Source organism: Coniophora puteana (assembly GCF_000271625.1).
Source record: "Coniophora puteana RWD-64-598 SS2 unplaced genomic scaffold CONPUscaffold_7, whole genome shotgun sequence".
Classification (NCBI taxonomy): domain Eukaryota; kingdom Fungi; phylum Basidiomycota; class Agaricomycetes; order Boletales; family Coniophoraceae; genus Coniophora; species Coniophora puteana.
In genome coordinates, this window is record NW_006913059.1 from 288,278 (window position 1) to 305,586 (window position 17,309).

Here is a 17,309-nt window from a genome sequence, read left to right on the forward strand (position 1 = left end):
TAAGTGAGCTATGTGGGTGATGTGAGCGAAACGGTTTACTCTGAGACTTCAAAATCCCGACTGCATCTTGACTTTGTTATTTTGTTATCTTTATCTACCTCTCGTTTTTGCGTTGCGCGTCGATCGTCACCAAGCTTGTTGTGTTTTAAGTTCGTCAAGGTAGGTACACGCAAACATACAATCCCTAGCAATGTTCGTACATGCCATGTCCGAGATATCGTATGTACTAGCCTATTGTTCGTCCCCAAGAAACTACCAAAAGTGCCCGAGATTGTCACATATGGTCCGAACACGAGTCCATATCTCACCCCGCCTTTCCGAAACCGTCCATACTGACAGCTTGATTAAGACGAAGATGAGTTCGTCGGCAGCGGGTCCACGACCCACGTCACGTTGCTCACGACGCCGTTGGACGTGTTGGCGACGGTCTGGAACGCGCTCTGCGAGAGGCCGATGGACGTGTCGGAGAACCCGGAGAGGAAGTAGTCGACGATCTGCGCGGAGACGGACGTGTTGCCGACGGTGACGGTCAGGTTGTGTGCGCAGATCGGGTTGTCGTTCGGGTTCGCGGTCGCGTTCCTGATGGAAAGGGCGCGTGTGAGGCGGTGGAAATGAGGGGGGCGGAGGTGAGGAAGGGAGAGAGGGAGATGGGGAAAGAGGGAGGAGGGGAAGACGTACGGGTAGTTGTTGAAGAAGTTCTGGGAGACGGACGCGACGGCCTGGTCGGACGTGTTGGTGTAGCCGCATGCGCCGAGGCCGGGTGCGAAGAAGAACACTACGTGGTTTCACGATAGAGGGTCAACCGTGGTCTACTTGGAGAGGGTAAAGAGGGGTGAGGTGAGTAGCACGCACCATCGCCAGTTTGGGGGTCGGTCTCCGCGGCGTGTACGCTGACGACAGCGAGGGAGGCAGCAAGGACAAGGGCAGCGCAGAACATCGTCGACGTGAGGGTGGATGTAGGTGGGAAGAGGAGGGAGCGGTAGAAAAGATGCCGGGGAGAATGCACCTGCCCTCCCCCGCCCATCTCACCTGGCCCTTATATCCGTGCTGCAGCACGAGTCTCCGCCACCCCGGACCATCTTGTCTTCTGTTTCTGTTCTGCGTCGACTGATCGTGCATATGACACATCGACCAGAAGATCGCGGTGGATGTAGCACCTTGGCTGGGTGGTCTGACCCCCCGCCGCCCATCTGAGCTCGGACTAGAACCGCGAGAGGACGTCAACGGTGACGCACTGTGCATGGTCGCACATACGTCCGCTTTCTCCGTTTTCATTCAATTCCCACAAACTGGGACGAGCTGTCTTGTGGAGGACGGTGCATGGCTGCAGTGGCCAAGTGCGCGTGGTCGCGATCAACGGATATTGGGATAAACTGAGTTGGAGCACTCAACGGTGCTTCTGCGCGTCTTAGGGGGTGTCAGGTGCGAGTCAGGTGTCGCCCCAGAGAAGTCAGTGAATGCTTCGAAGGAAGGAGGTGTCGCGGTCAGTAGTCCGTACGCGTGAGACGCGAACCCAATACGAGGGTGGTCGAGAAGCCAAAGTGATCTGAGTTGAGTTGTCCATTTCATCGACTGCTCCCTTCGTGTTGGGTTCCGAGTCAGAAACAAAGAAGGCAGCTCTTAGTTTGTCTAGGTTTCGTTGCGACTCTCGGAGATGGCGATGTATGACTCTTCGTGACCATGTGCTGGTGATCGGCGAGGGTCGAGTTCTGGAAGGTGGTGATGAGTTGATGATGGATGAAAGTTGGTCAGAGATGGAAGGGGAAAAGGGTTGGCGGCCCGGCGCACGTCGCCACTCCCCGCGACGCGGAAGATGCCGAACTCTCTTAGATTTGATCGTCATCATGATGCTTGTCTAGACCTCGTTGAATCCCCAAAACCACACATGTTCTACAGGTCGGCGTTTTATCTTCTCACAGTATGCAAGGAGCATGAATGCCATCACCAGGTGCACATGCAACCCTTGCACCTCGATAGCGTCGAAAGGGGGAAAGACCTCGAGGTGAGTCACTGGCAGAGCAGAAAGATCCCAGACAATAACGCATTCGGAATCTAGAATCAACGGCATGGTTCAAATCCCCACCACCCTCCGATGTTCGCGAAAAGGTAATCGTATCGCACTTGACGCCCAAACATAGTACCTAGGTTTCGCTCAGATTCACTTGCAAGGAGAACTATTGTAACGTCAATCACAATGGGTATGACTCCATTCGCTCATCCGCATAACGGTCAAGGCATTACATTCTAAGCAAGTGCATGTTATACGCATCATTAACTTTATAACAGTACCCGATATTGACTTGCCGTAATCCTGTGAGGTGATCTTATCGTTCCTACATCGCCCTTTCCAACGTTACTGATTTGGTAGCCTGACTCGAGGGCTTCTTGGGTGCTCCTCCGTGTTGATTGCGTTTAGTTGACTATAGCTCGAGCCGCCGAGGAAGCTAGGCTACGTGATTCGCGGAAGCTCCGATAACAGGATGTGTGGTACTTGGTAGGTCCAAGGTACGATTCCTTCCCCGCGGACATTGAAGATTCTCGTCCTTTGTTCGCTTCCTTTCTTAGGAAAGGCGGCACGATCACAGCGTGATTTTATTTTAATTGAGTGTTCGTTTGGATCGGCAGTTCAAGGCCTCTAGTTTGACCATATGACTCAAGATATTCATACTGGGAAAGCTAATATCGCTCCTGGACGTACATATCCACGCCTTTGCACGCACGATTCTGCCCATCATCCGCAGTGACTCGACACACTCAGTTACGTATTTGATTATCGCGCTGAGAGCGGGGGAGGGAGGAAATGCCCTCTATTCGCCGTTTACAACGAGACAATCAAGTGCAATTGAGCTACTGATAGGGAGCTTGATTTACTTGAAGCTCACGTAGGTCGTGTGCATCGACGTCACTGTGGATGAATCAGAAAAGAGACCAAAATGCTCAGAGAGTAGGTTAACTGATTGGCTAGCTTGAAGCGGAACACCTCGCCTGCGTTTCCAGGAGGAGATTTGGCTGCCGACATTCAAACGTCGCCATCCCATCCCCCATGCCCATTCGAGGCAGCAGAGCTAGAAAGATTACGTCAGTAAGAGCCAAAATTTAGCAGCAATCATACAGTTCTATCAACAGTCTCGAGCGACATCAAGTGGTATATGTTTGCGGAAACCGGCCTTGCATCAAACCGCTTGCGAGCAAGTCCTTGTCGTTTGAGCTTCTTGCGAGGACGCGAAGGTGAAAGAAGGTCGCAAAGGTCTTCAGGCAGCTCATCCCTAGAAGTCGCGGAGTCAGAGCACTGAGTATGGACGGTGGAGATCCCCATAGATGTGGGGCCAGTCAGAGCGCGCTGCGGGATGGGTGCGAGTGGGTAGTGATAGCATTTGACGCGTCGCTGCCTCAGATCTTCAGACGCAACGCGCTGCACGTGATCGTCTTCTTTTTAGGACTTGTGGCGTCTCTGCGCGACACAGAACATAACGAGCGCCATCAGACTTGAACATCGTGGCATTTGTCAAGGCTTCAATTAGCAAGTGTATGCTCCTCATGATCCCTACAGCAATTCCAGACTGAACTGCCAACTCGCCTCTATAGGCACATGTGGCCCTTGCACCGTCCTCGGATCGTTAACGTTCAGAAAAAGGTAACTTGAAGGTGAGTCAGGTCATTATTTGTTCAGAAACAAGCGTGTAGGAAATTTCACAGGGTGGCAGGTTTATTCAGGTAACCACTGCACCTTGTAGCTAGTTTGAACCCAAAGTGTGGTAACATCACTTGTAGGACAGGCTACTGGAGAACACGCTAGGCATGACTCTGTTCGCTTGCCCAGTGCATCTTGTCCAAGAAGTTTACATCCTCGGCGAGTGCGTGCTGGACGCATCACACACGCTTCTGAAAATGCTGATAGCTGAGCTGCTAAAGTCCTATGATGTGCTGTTATTCATGTTCTTCCCACATCGTCCTATTCGTGCTCACCAATTTGGCAGTCTGACTCGACGCCTTCGCAGGCGCGCCTCCAAGCTGATCGTCTCTTGTCTAATTCTGGCTTGACAAGTCATCTTGGAAGAGGCGAGTAATATGAAAAACTACAATAACAGGAGACGTGATACCCCGTAGGACGAAGGTGCACTTTGTAATCGTCCCCGTCAATTTTGCTCTTTCAACATGCTTTTCAGGCTCCTGATGGTTCACTTGAGAAGGTGTCTCCCCGGACTGAAGGCATCTCATAGCCTAATCCCCTGTGATGAAATAATTCATGATAAACCCGAAAGATCTCACGTCCTAAACGAGCCGAATTAAGAGATGATGTCGGGTGACGGAGAGACACTACTGGTACTCTTTCAGTAGTCTTACTTAAAGAAGCCCCTTCCGCCAACTTTGATCCCCACAATTTCTGTTCGCTTGGAATACAACACTGCATGAGGCCGATCTACATTCATTAACTCATGTTTGGTGCCACATCGGCAAAGAAAAGCACAGGTTCTCTACTCTGATGGACGCGTTCTAGTATAACGGGCAGCAAGATGACTAAACGGTCTCACTGGCATTCTGACAAGAAACTTCCTCGTAGGTAACGTCTGCACGTCTTATCTCGGCTGGCTGCGCTACCCAGCCTTCTAGCTCTGATGACCAGCGGATTCGCGTTCCTCCACTGAACCTTCAGCGGAGCTCGTCTCATATCGGAAACTCAAAAAATTGGGAGAACCAATCGGGTCTATAGTCTGGAGAAGGATAAATATTCGTGTGCTTACAGTCGATTGAACCAGCTCCCCCGTCCAATATCTCCGTCCAACCTGTCTAAAAGTTGCTCGCACTCTCTTTTAATGTCTTTTGACCCTACTTCCAATTCTCGTAAGAAGCGGCCGTCCACAGCCCTTGAGCTTGATCCTTCTGGACGTACCAGTGTTCCGTATGTCGCATACACTGTACTAAGTGACACCCATCTGACCTTATGTTAGTGGCGTGGTGGAGAGCACACCAACCAGTGGGAGATGGAAATCACCTCCGACGGCAGGACAACCTTCTGAAGGCGACCTCCGAAAGATGCGGCAACGCAAAGTATCCGACGTGAGAAGTCCTACTGGAACACCAGGGGCATTCACGGGACATGACCGTCAAGCCAGCAAGGCCTCACTGGCTAAAACTCCGTCGCCAACCCCAGAGTCTTTTCACGCGGGTATGTTGACGAGAGCGTTTAATGCTGCTCAGGATCCCACTACACCCGTATGTCACTTCGGCACATTTTGACCTTGGTAATAATATCTGACGTATCATCCTTAGCAAAAATCGGCAGAGACGGTGGCAGATACTAAGGAGACTATAGACCACACTCCTCTGCCGGAACCTAACTCTGAATCCCGTATTGAGAGGCAACCACGAGAAGGGGATTCTGCTTTTCAAAATATCTTCGTTATGCTGCGCACTCATGAACTTCCGGTATGGTGGTTGTCGGAAATGAAAGCGCGGCCGTGTGGTATGTTTCGCTGGTCTCTAAGTACTCGGTGTCATGATAACGGATTACTCACATACCAGATAAAAGTGATGGGGAAGAGGATAATTTCGAGCCCACTCCTAAAACTACAACGTCTGCAGGGTCTGCTTCTACGTCTCAAAAACAAAAGGCCGAAGTTGCCGACCCAAACAAGGGTCGATGTATGATTTCCGGTCAATCACGAGCCGTTGCAGGCCTTGTCCAAACGGCTCACATCATGCCAAACATGCTTTGGTACAACCTCTACTTCGTGAGTACAGTCCAATTGCACGAGTGAGATCAGTCATTGATGCACAGGCATATGCATAGCACTGGAAAATGCAAGAGGCTTGGTGCCTAGCCAATCTGTTAAATCTTGATACGCATTGTAACTTGATACATCGTCAGTCAACTAGTCTTATCCTCCCGATTATTGACGTTAGTGGTGTGTCTTAGTTCGCGCAGACTGGCATGTTCTTTTTGACCAAGGAGCCTGGGTCCTTGTGCCCACCTGGGAGACATTACGCGAACTGAAAAAGTACAGCGATGACAGGCTCACAGGAACTTGCAGAGTCGACCTCCGGGAGGTAAGCCTTATTCCTTCGAAGTATACGTTATGATCCTGACAGTGTGAGGCTACGTTGCAGACCTTCAAGAAGAAGAAGACATTTGAATACTTCGCAGTCTTTTGTCTGAGTCAGGACCGAGTTCAGAAATTAGACGAGGACTTGGGGCCCATGGTTCGTCGTGACGCGGGTAAGTCCTGGTTGAATTTCTGATGTACTGGCCAAAGCTAAATTCTTTGATGGACTCAGAGGGCCGTTGGAAGATGCACAGTTTTCCGTACACGGACTTGCCCGTAATAAAGAGCCACGCTCAGCCTCAGTTTGTGGTCTACAAGGCAATTAACACATACGCTCAGGCGACTCCCTCTCGGCAAGATAACTTTGAGAGTCACCTAGAGCAAGTGTATCGGCATCACTGTACTGATAAAGGTATAATTGCAAACGAAGACTATGCTAAAAACTGCTTCGGGCACATGTACAACCTTGTCCTTTCTTGGTGGACTTCGCCCGGTGACCAAGGTTCTCAGGCTACAGGATATGGAACACGTAGTAAAAACAAGTGAATTCAGTTCATGCACGCCGATCTTTCTGCACGAGTAATGAAGGTTTCATCTAACTCCAAGTCCTGTAATCAAAACTATGCTATATGCTTGCTTTGGAACCAATACATATTACGCCGCATGTCTTTGCTTAGAATCTGAATCGCTGTGGATCTACTTTCTGAGTCCGCCGTATGCGTCAGACAGTGGATGCTACATTAAGTAGGTGTGGAACGAGCAACAAAAATGGTCGCCTGCCTTGTCTGCCTTTCTTGCGATGAACGATGAAAAGAATCGATTATACATTGGCCACGTACACCAGAGGCCGAATCAATACAGTGGGTAACATACTAATGTGCATGGAGTCGATTAATGTTTAGTAGTGGGCAAATATACATGGTGTTCAATGGCCGCCCAATCGTTACTCGAAAACCGCGAGGTATCTTGGCAAAGGCCTCGCCGACGTCTCCAGGACGAACGCCAATCGCGCCAAAATTTGGCGGTGCAAGATGGAAAGACGGGTTCCGAATCTGAGGCGTGCGCGTCGTTCGAGAGGCAAGTTTCCCAGCTGCCACAAGCACGAACGCATGACTCGCAGTCAATGACCCACTTCGTCACCCGTGCCTCGCAATCGGCGTAATCTGTAGCACTGACAGATCTGGACGAATCGCGTTCTTCTTCCGAGTAACAGGGCTCGTCGTCGTCGACAGCAGCAGGGAGGCCATACGTAGGGTGGAAACGTTTTGTCGCACGCATATGTCGATGAAACTGCTCCGGGGGTTGCTGTCTGTTCCATTTACGATACACGTCAAAGGCCGACGCGTGAATCGCTCTCTCGGGGCGCCAAAAGCCTAGATTATTAAGCTCAGGCACGTGGAGAGCAAGAATTTGGCGGTGGGCCCTGTTTATAGCATCGTATTCAGGACCGCAAATATCCCCCAGTTTCGTGATGGTCCCCCAGACGGCGTACTGAGGCCGGCAATGGCTCAAAACGGGACCGAGGGTTGTGAAAGGGTAGGTATGCACCGCTGGCGGTTGACCGGGAGCGGATACGTCGACAAGCACCTTGTCTCGTAGACTCGTTCTGGGAACGAGGTGGTATTTGAACATCGACGAGCGATGGCGAAAGATCTTTGGCAAATGATAAAAAACATAAACACATATCATTGCCTACAGAACGTACCTTGTTAAGTTTAGGCGCGACCTCATCTCGGACCATTGGTTGATCTGACTGGTCTTTCAGCATCTCCAAGACGGATTGCTCCGGAAAGAAAAGGAGCTGGCTCTCGTCAACGGCTTCATCAAACGTAAAGCCGACTGAGATATGTTTCAGGCTATAGAGTGCGTTTGGGACTGTGGGCTTATGGCTTACCGAAAAGAGTATTGAGTTGGCTGCCGACGTTCAAACGTCGCCATCCCATTCCCCATGCCCATTCGAGGCCACCGAGCTGGAAAGAATATTTCAGTGAGAACGAGGGATTGAGCAATATACCATACGTATACGTCTTCAGTTTCAAGGGACATCAAGTGATAGACGTTTGTGGGAGCCGGTTTTGTATCGGGCCTTTTATGAGTAAGCCGTCGTTGCTTGAGCCTCCTACGAATACACGAAGGCGAAGGAACATCGAAAAGGTCCTTAGAAAGCTCGTCTCCGGACGTTGCAGAGTCGGATCGCTGGATAGAGATAGCAGAGATCCCCATAAGTGCGTCGCCGGGAATGGGGGCTCGTGGTGACAGCGTTGACGCGTCGCTGCCTCGGTCTCAACGCGCTGCACGTGATCATCTTCTTTTGGGACGTGTGGCGTCTCCGCGCGACACAGAACGCAGGTGAGTTCCGTCGGACTTCAATATATCGTGGATTTAGTCGAGGATTTGCGTAATAAGTTTGTTATACATGTTACCTACAGTATTTTCCAGGATAAACTACTACGCCGTTCTCGGATTAACGTTCAGAAAAGGGGGACCTACCGGAGGTAAAGGCTCCCGGCCGAAATCTGCTCAGACTCCACAAGTGCATAGAGACATATGCCAAGGATACTCAGATACTCAACACATATTTAAATCAGTTTCATGCAGCCATGAATTATCCCCAAACTCGTGTGGAAGCATCACATGTGGGATGGGCCACTGCAGATACGCGTTGTAGACGACTGTCCGCTTGCCTGCCTATCGCCCCAGAAAACTAATACATCTGTAATTAGTGCGTACTGAACGCATCGCATACGCTTCCGAAAATATTGTGGAAGGAGTAGACTCGGACTTGAGCCCTTTAGCAACAATACCACGAACAGTGGTGGCTTAGCTATGAAATCCTGCCTCTAAACATTGTTCTAATTATTTCATAGTACACGCGACCCGTCACGTTCGGGAGTCGTCGTACAATAGTATATAGCCCACAAAAGTACAACTTCAATGCCTGACACGTGCGATAACGTGTGATACCAATGCACAACGGGTGAGCACCAACCAAAGGTTAATTACATACGTTACAAGGAATATTGGAGGAAGAAAAAAGACATTATAGCAGATACTACCTATAAAAAGTTATCAAAAACGCGCTGACCCAATCCAAGGAATCAATCAAGCGCGTTCCAGGCTCTTTGCATTGTGTTGATATGTGGTAATTACTATCCGGTAGTCGGGAGGTATACAAGATGCTCGAGAGCGGCCCAGTCATTACTCGAAAACCGGGATGTATCTTTCCGAACGCGTCGTCTATTTCTCCAAGAATCACGCCAATCGCGCCAGGCTCCGGCAGTGAGAGGCAGAAAGACAGGTTCTGAGTCAGAGGGATGCTCGTCGTTCGAGAGAGATGCTACCCAACCGCCACGTTCACGAACCCAAAACTCCGACTCGAGGATCCACCGCTTTACTCGCGCTGCGCAGTCATCCTTTACAGATGCTGGCAAAGATCCGTTCTCTCCCTCGGAATGACAGAGATCCTCGTCGCTAATGGCGGGAGGGACTCCATACGTGGGGTGAAAGCGTCTCGTCGAGCGTATATGTTGCCGGAAATGGGCTGGGGGTCGTTGCTTTTTCCAGTTGGAGTAAGCTTCAAAGACCTGCAGCCTAATTTTGCCCTCGGGACGCCACGAACTACGGGCACAAAGTTCAGGGGCGTGGAGAGCAAGGGTTTGGCGAAGGGCCCTATCTACAAAATCGCATTCAGGATAGTGGGTGTCCTTCATTTTCATTGACGTGCCCCAGACGGCATACTGAGGCCTAACATGGCTCAAGATGGGGCCGAGAGTCGAATATGGATAGGTATGTACAGATTTCGGCTGCCCAGGAGCAGATGAGTCAATGAGCACATTGTCTTGGAGGCCGCTTCTAGGGACAAGGTAAAACTTGAAAGTCGACGGCTGACAGCGAAAGAGCTAGAGCATATGATGAGTTTGCTTAGCTGGTTACTATTTCCAGTAAAATCTACCTTGTTGAGTTTAGGCGCGATCGTATCTCGGAACTTCGGCTGGTCTGATTGGTCTATCAACATCTCCAGGATGCGAGGCTCAGGAAAGAGAAGTAGCTCGTCCTCATTCACGTCTTCTTCAAACGTGAATCTTACTGATAAAAGCGTCAGCTGATATAGCATGGTACATGCAGTATAACGGGGCTGTGGCTTACCAGGAAGTGTATTAAATTGACTGCCGACGTTCAAACGTCGCCATCCCATGCCCCATGCCCACTCGAGGGAGTCAAGCTAGAAGGAGTTTCAGTGACATGAGATACCTAAGCCGAGAGTCGCACAAGTTTTTCCTCAGTTTGGAGGGATATTAAGTGATAGACGTTCGTAGGAGCCAGGCGTGTATTAGGTCGTGGATAAGGTCGGTTGCGAGCAAGCTCACGTCGTTTAATCTTAGGGGTGCAGGAGGATAAAGAAAGAGAGTAGAAATCTTGTGAAAGCTCGTCCCCAGAGGTTTCAGATCCAGAATGCTGAGCAGAGATAGCAGAGATACCCATGGATGTGGGCTTGACTGGTGTGTGTAGAGGAACGTGGTGCAAGCGCTGACCGCGTCCGAACCACACCTGCACGTGGCCATGCCCTTAATTGGATCCGTCACTTGCCCTCCACCATGTACAACCCCTTTGTTGTAACGACATGAGTGTCCCTGCCCGAACAGTTCAATCATGCAACCATCGTAAGTCAGTTTTATACTATTTATAGCGCATAACGCTGTACTAAAACACGTATGTAACCTCGATAAAGTCGCTCCCTGACACTACAGGCAAATGCGCTAACTCTGTGCCCAAGAATAAGCAGGAAAATGACCTGGAAAGTAAACATCTTCCTACAGATTTTCGGACGAGGAATAAGCACGTGGAAAGTTATCATTTTCTGGTGCGCCAAGAGGCCCAAAAAAGCAGGTTAAAGCGGGAGTTGAATCTCCGCCAGCGCTTAATGTCTATAAATGGAAGAAAAGCTTGTTTTTGTCGCCTGAAAATTCACCGGAACATGAAATTCTTTCGGCCTCTATTGGCCAAAGGGAAATGTGGAGGGAAATATTTACTTTCCAGTGCATTTTCCTCCTTATTTTTGGGCCCAGAATTATCGCATTTGCCTGTAGTGTGAGACGTCGTGGAGTCTGGATGCCGCTCTTTGATCAACGAAAACAAAACGAAGAATCGACTCTTCCACGTGCGCATCTTTTCGAGGGCTTAGGCATCATGCAAGGCGTAGGTAGACGCATGATTGGTATAAACTACAAACCAGGGCCGCTCGGCGCTAAGCTCCCTTCTGCAGAGGAATGCTTCATCGGCGTTGACTTTACCAAGCGACTTTGGTGCAAATATTTGTCCGAACGAATCGCTCCATCCTTTCCTAAATATCATACAATATAGAACTCAATCAATACATTCATGACATTTAAGCCAAGGTACATGGGTAAAATATCATAAAGACATCAGCTACATCTCAGCGCTACGACTCCTATGGTGATTCGACAAGGGGGTCATCAGCTCTAGTAAACAAGCGACCGTTTAAGTCATCTTAGAATAGTGCGCATTGTTATATTGATGAATGAAGAAGTCGTCAGCATGAATTGACTTACCTTGAGCTCAATTCTTCGCCTTTGGCATCTCGTTGGTGACGTGTAGCACGCGAAGTAAAGGGGAAATAGCATCCCACGCGCAGGGTCGGACCACCACGTATTCACCAGAGCAGCAGTCAACTTCTGTCGTAGAGAAATGGAAAGTGGTCTTATTTCTGTAATAATCTGTGCTGAGAAAAACGTCTTTGGCGAGCTCAACGAGTTTCTAAAAGGTATTGAGCGATGGATGTTAACGGCGGAAAAAGAGACGCATGTCGTACCTCGTATGACTCCGGTTTGGAGATGAGAACGCTGTGACCGTCGTATTTGAGCACGAGGAATTTGCCTTGGGTCTGGATGCGCTGGGACATGGTTTCGGACGACTACACTGACGAGGTGTAAAAGCGAGGGCGAGCTTTAAAATGTTCAAAGCTTCCGTGTGTCGCTGTTTGGCTTCAACGCTTCCCGAAGCTTCTCGATGAGAAGAAATGTTGTCAAGCTTAAGCTGCTGGCAAGTTGGGTTTTCGGGAGCTCGAGTTTCCCTTCGCTGTCAAGCTTTGATGGCAGACCGAGCCGCAGATGCGACGTTGCAGAAGAGAAGTTGTGCACGAGTCGAAATGGCATGACCTAACTGTTTGATTCGGAAATGCTAGCTCTCAGTCCATATACATGTATGCATGAGCTCATTTCGACTCGGATAAAGATTGCTAGTGAATGAAGGACGCATATACGCTTTCTTATAAAGAAGGTGATCCACTCAAGCTCGTCGAGAGATCCGCGGAGCCGGGCTACCGTAATGCCACAGTTGCTAAGACAGTAGGAACTTTATTGCCCAAAGGGAAATATTCTCCTTGCGATGCCGACCGAACCTACCTCGCGTAATCGTAGCGCCCGCCGCCTCTGCCGTAAGTTCGCCCGCCGCCTCACTTACTAAAGTGTGGGTGATGTCGATGAATCCACATCCCTGCCACAGAATCAGGCTGTATAATTCACCACGCGAAAAACAAGACGAGGCCCTGCAAACCAAGTACCACACCAGCTTTGCTCCCCCAGAAGTGTAAGGAGGGAATGGTTTGACATGCTTAGACAACGAGGTGCTCCGAACTGCCATGGCTTCTGCTACCTTTGATGAAGCGTCGGCGGTCTGGAGCAAAGGGGGCTGCCTCGTGGCGTGGCGCATTACTAACGTGGACTTACTATTCACTTCCTTTGGAAATGAGATAACCTGAGCGGACCACGCGCATAAACCCGTCCCGAAGCAAGATTTCCGACGATAGGGCCCTTGGGCACGAGGTGAGGACCGCTGAGAGAATTGAGTAGATATTGAGTTGGGGGAGGGAAGGAATGGATGGTGGAGGCTTTCTCAATAGCGAAGCCAAACATGGTCCCATATGTAGAGCAAGTTGCTCAATAGTTGCCTAATAGTCGGGAAGCCTAATAGTCGGGAACCTCACGATGATAACGGCGGCGGACCAAGCGAGGTAGGAGGCAAAGCACAAACATATCGAGCGGGCAGTGTTGCTCACCTACTAGCTTGAGCACCTGGCAGAACTGCTATTATACAGAAACAACATCAATGAACTTGGATTACAAAGCGACGCGAGTAAAGCTACAGTCTAAACCGTACAAAAAACAACATGATCCGGGGTATCGTTGTTGATTATATGCGCATATTCCGGGACCTTGAAGAGAGCTTGAAACTAATAGTAATATGAGAGGGAGAAGAGACATGTCGGATTCGAGGTGGTGGAAATGAGGCATTCTAAATGATGATTCCGGCTGACTCGCTCACGAGCATGAGGAGTTTGTCCTGTACCAAGAGTTGCATTTAGTATAAGGAAACACGGCAAACGCAAGGTGGATACGTACCTTCTCGTCGGAGGTGTCCGCATACATGAGCCAATCCTGCCCGTCGACGAACTTGACGGCGAAAGAGTGCGGGATCGCCTCAAGCTCCTCGAATCCCTCCCACCACTCACATATGCGGTCGACTCTGCCGTCCAGAGCGACCGTGTCCATAGGTCGCGTCATCTCCTGCCAGAAGGTCAGCATGTGCTCACAACCAAGATGACGCTGAAGAATGAAACGCACGTGCGGAGCCCTGTAAAACGCCACACTGCCCTTATCCAAGTCGAACCTGAAATACCGCCTCTTCCACGCCAGACTCTCCGGCGTCTGCATCGTCACCCAACCACAGCACATCCCCTCTCCGGTGCTGCTCCCCCGCGCCGCGTCCTCGTTGATGCGCATCACGCGCTCGCGCTTCGCCTCCTCCGACCTGCGCCTCAGCGCCTCCTTCTCAGCCACCTGGCCCTGCGCGCGCTCGGCCTGCTCACGCCGCCACCTCTCCAGCTCGAGCGTATACTTCCTCCTCCGCTCCTGCTCGGCCCTCTTCCGCGCCCTTATCTCCGCGAGCCGCGCCTCCTCCCTCTCCCGCGCCTCCCGCTCCTCGCGCGCCTTGCGCTCAGCCGCATAGCGCAGCTCATCCTGCAGCGCCGCCTTGCGCGCCGCCTCGGCTTCGACGAGCGCGCGCTCCTCGGCCTCGCGTTCCTGCTTCCGCCGCACAGCGCGCTGCCGCTCTTCCCGCTCCGCGCGCTGCTCGTCGGCCTCGCGCTGGCGCAGCGCCGCCTGCCGCATGCGCGCGCGCTCTTCAGGCGCCGGAGGCTGCGTGCGCGTGTTCTGCTTGCGCAGAGTGGGACTATACCCATCCGCACCCCCTTTCTTCGGCGGCAACGGTGGCGGGGGCGACGAAGGCGGGGGCGGTGTGCCCGATCCAACGCCGTTGTGCCCGTGTCCCGACGGAAGGTGCGGCTGGTGGTGGTGCAGATTCGGATAGGGGAAGTTGGGGTGGTTGTACGGGTACGGCGGCTCGCGGGCGGCGGCGGCGGCGGAGGCGCTCGCGCTGTGTGCGGGGGCGAGGCGGTGCGGCGCGGTGTAGTCGAACATCTCGATCTCCCACTGGTGCGTGTACGTCGGCGCGGGCTCTGAGATCTGGCGCTGGCGGTCCTGGTGGTGCCTGTGTGCCATGGGGTACTTGAAGGAGCTGGCGATCACCTAGCGTGCGAGGGGCAACGTTTAGGAGGGGAAGAAGAAGGGTGACGGGGGTGAAGAGACGGTGTGCTCACTGGGATACTTTCCTTCGGCGGCAACGGTGGTGGCTCCGTGGAAGACTCAGAAGAACGGGCGAGGTCCTTGCGTGACTTGCGGCGCTTAAGAAACTGCGAGAGCTTCCGCACCGGCCCGCGGCCGTGCTTGCAGCTGCCTTCGCTGGAAGGGGTGGGTGTAGCGGACATCTTGAGACCACTTCGTCGTGGTGATTGACTGGTAGGGTGGGGTGACTTGGAGAAGACTCGTGGCGAGTTCGTGAAGAAGAAGATGGGGGCTGCACACGGTGTGTGGCTGCTGGGTGTGGTGGGGTGATGTGTTCAGAAACAGTGAACAAGTGAGGTATTAATGAGAGGAAGCGAGCAATTGAGTACGAGGGGTATCACGCGGCTGTGTGTGAAGAAGGCCCTATCAAAGGGGTCGGGTTGATGCTGGCGTTTCAGCTGCAGTCGTCGAAAGGAGTGGAGGTGTAGACTGGAGTGCGCAGCACGTCGCAGTGGGAGATGGTCGTGGTATAAGTTCAAGGATGGAGAATAAAGGAAAAGGACAGGAATGGGGTTGTCGACGAGAACAACAATGACCAGAGACGGACAATAGCATTCGCTTATGCGGAGGTATAAGCTTCGATCAAGAGATCAACTAGTCATTGTGCACAGCCACAATGACCTCACACAACAACACGAGCTTGACACAACCTTAGCCAGGCAAGGGGGATCGATGATATTGCAGTTAGTATTGTACATATCATGCCCGCCGTGTTCACTATCTAGTATCATATCAACCGCGAAGCATCCTCGGGTGGCGGCGACTCCACCTCCCGACTAACACTCACCTTCTTTCCCTCATAGTCGAACGAGTGGTACATTGGAAAGTCCAGCAGAACAGTCTGCTTGATGAAACGCGGCAGCGGACGGTATAGGAAGTTTGGAATCATGATCAGCACCGACGTCGACTTGACGTAGTCCTGGTAATCCGCCCACGCCTCCGCGCCCTCGGCGTTATTGTCAGGGTCCTCTTGCGCCTTTTGCTTCAGCGCGTAAAACTTGGACGATTGTGATTTCTCGGCGGGGGGAATGCCGGATGCGAACAGGAGAAGGCTGCAGAGCTGTCGTCAGACGAAGAGAAACCGTACGTATGATCAAACGAGTGACGTACACAGTCGTGAACAGGGGCGATACGATGGAACCGTACAGCGCCGAGCGAGATGACGCTGGTACGTTGTGCGTCGTCGCAGGGGAGATACACAGGAGCCAAATACCCCACCAGCACAGAATCCTTGGAAGGGGGTTAGCAATGGCGTAGGCAGTGCTACTGTGTCGAAAGTGGACTCACTCTCCAAAGTAGGGAGGGTGGCGGGACCACTTCCAGACAGAGGTCTGGACACCACAATCAGTCGAAGGCTCAGAGTACTACGGTAGGTTTGAGGGCTTACCCTCATTATGGCGTTCTTGGGTGGATTTGAGCTCTTCCACATGTACTATGCACCATACATGTCAGCGCTCACGATGAATAAGCAGGGCTCAGGTACGCACCTTTGTGATATCAGCAGTAGACTCAATCGACCACCCAAGAGCCCAGATGACGATTCCAGCTATGTCCAAGCCATTGTACCCAGGAGTACGGCAACTTTGGTTGAAGTCCACGACAGCGGGGGAGTTGCGGATCGTCACGGGCGACGAGACTGTCCATACCTAGAGATCAGATGAGACAATGGCCATAAAGTAATGGTAGGATGTACCCAAACAATCTGCCCTAGAAGACCGGCGCATCACTGTCAGGGCATATTCATGTAATCAACGAGGGAGATATACTGTACCTATCCAAAAGCCTTAGAACGCAAAATCAGCTACCTGCGACAGACGAGAGGACTACAAGGACGAACCAAGGAACTTGAAAAAGTGCCCCCTAATCTCGTCGAACCTCGAGTCGCTCCCTCGCTTCAGCACGCGGAACAGCAAGAAACCTGTAGCACATCCAAGTCAATGGGAGTGGCACATCCGAGCAGAGTCTCGACGCACCAGCGAGCCTGGCAGCCCATACCATCACAAAGACGCTCGCGAGCAGGTTCTCCGCGCAGAACGTGCCGCCCATGAGCAGCGTCATGAGCGCGAGGATGAAGAAGTTCGAGCCTGCCCACACGTTGCAGTCAGCAAACATCTAAACCTGACACCATCCCGCGAGGGCGAAAGCGGGAAGGCGTTGTTTGGGAAGGGGTGTCGGTCGGCGAACGCACCTCCTGTAAAGTCTGTGATCTTATCGAACCTGAACGTCCACGCGATAGCAAAGCCTAGCATCTGGTATGCGACGGTGACGAGGAAGGTGAGCAGGAGATAGTACCTATCGAGCGCGTGTGCTGGGGACATAGCGGCGGGTTCACGATTTGTTGTGCGTGAGGAGGGGGGGACTGTATCGGTTGTGGAACTGTCCGTGGGTTAAGAGGCTGACTGTATCACCAGGGCAGATTCAGAGCTGGTGGTTGGAGAAAGGAATATTAATGACGACGTCGAGAGTCGATCTGCGTCGGAGGCTCGATCGCCGCTTTCGATCGCGTTCGCCTGGGAACGCGTGCTATGACTTGAGAGCATCGAGCAGTCCAGGCACACTCGTTTAA

General features: G+C 51.8%; 5 protein-coding genes across 5 annotated transcripts; 1 reads left to right on the forward strand and 4 right to left on the reverse strand.

Annotated features, from left to right (window-relative positions):
• Window positions 1-137: 137 nt before the first annotated feature.
• On the reverse strand, window positions 138-1,165 carry CONPUDRAFT_82551 (plant expansin). Its single transcript, XM_007771026.1, has 3 exons — window positions 853-1,165; window positions 679-775; window positions 138-579 (listed from the first exon to the last, which is right to left on the reverse strand). Exons 1-3 carry the CDS (start codon window positions 935-937, stop codon window positions 345-347), a joined length of 417 nt encoding a protein of 138 aa, XP_007769216.1. The 5' UTR covers window positions 938-1,165; the 3' UTR covers window positions 138-344.
• A 3,649-nt stretch (window positions 1,166-4,814) lies between these two features.
• Window positions 4,815-6,423, forward strand: CONPUDRAFT_154261 (uncharacterized protein; the record flags this gene model as incomplete). Its single annotated transcript, XM_007771027.1, has 9 exons — window positions 4,815-4,900; window positions 4,950-5,214; window positions 5,272-5,464; window positions 5,524-5,732; window positions 5,918-5,964; window positions 6,033-6,048; window positions 6,109-6,217; window positions 6,277-6,346; window positions 6,384-6,423. The coding sequence occupies 9 exons, from the start codon at window positions 4,815-4,817 to the stop codon at window positions 6,421-6,423; spliced, it is 1,035 nt and encodes a 344-aa protein (XP_007769217.1).
• Window positions 6,424-6,847: 424 nt separating this feature from the next.
• On the reverse strand, window positions 6,848-10,526 carry CONPUDRAFT_165805 (uncharacterized protein; the record flags this gene model as incomplete). The annotated part of the gene is made up of 8 exons (XM_007771028.1): window positions 6,848-7,096; window positions 7,177-7,697; window positions 7,750-7,883; window positions 7,939-8,014; window positions 9,407-9,943; window positions 9,997-10,130; window positions 10,191-10,266; window positions 10,314-10,526. The coding sequence occupies 8 exons, from the start codon at window positions 10,524-10,526 to the stop codon at window positions 6,988-6,990; spliced, it is 1,800 nt and encodes a 599-aa protein (XP_007769218.1). The 3' UTR covers window positions 6,848-6,987.
• Window positions 10,527-11,621: 1,095 nt separating this feature from the next.
• On the reverse strand, window positions 11,622-11,964 carry CONPUDRAFT_154263 (uncharacterized protein; the record flags this gene model as incomplete). The annotated part of the gene is made up of 2 exons (XM_007771029.1): window positions 11,622-11,819; window positions 11,875-11,964. 2 exons carry the CDS (start codon window positions 11,962-11,964, stop codon window positions 11,622-11,624), a joined length of 288 nt encoding a protein of 95 aa, XP_007769219.1.
• A 1,391-nt stretch (window positions 11,965-13,355) lies between these two features.
• On the reverse strand, window positions 13,356-17,061 carry CONPUDRAFT_73398 (DUF1295-domain-containing protein; the record flags this gene model as incomplete). Its single annotated transcript, XM_007770899.1, has 13 exons — window positions 13,356-13,403; window positions 13,463-13,627; window positions 13,685-14,647; window positions 14,719-14,886; window positions 15,531-15,795; window positions 15,854-15,973; window positions 16,031-16,074; window positions 16,131-16,175; window positions 16,231-16,389; window positions 16,437-16,450; window positions 16,581-16,661; window positions 16,717-16,827; window positions 16,932-17,061. The coding sequence occupies 13 exons, from the start codon at window positions 17,059-17,061 to the stop codon at window positions 13,356-13,358; spliced, it is 2,313 nt and encodes a 770-aa protein (XP_007769089.1).
• Between the last annotated feature and the right edge of the window lie 248 nt (window positions 17,062-17,309).

Excerpts from the sequence above, each read along its gene's own strand:
- CONPUDRAFT_82551 (XM_007771026.1), bottom strand. The coding sequence starts at position 937 with ATGTTCTGCGCTGCCCTTGTCCTTGCTGCCTCCCTCGCTGTCGTCAGC. Across the intron at positions 776-852 it reads CGACCCCCAAACTGGCGATG|TGTTCTTCTTCGCACCCGGC; the intron begins GTGCGTGCTACT and ends GAAACCACGTAG. Across the intron at positions 580-678 it reads AACTTCTTCAACAACTACCC|GAACGCGACCGCGAACCCGA; the intron begins GTACGTCTTCCC and ends CCTTTCCATCAG.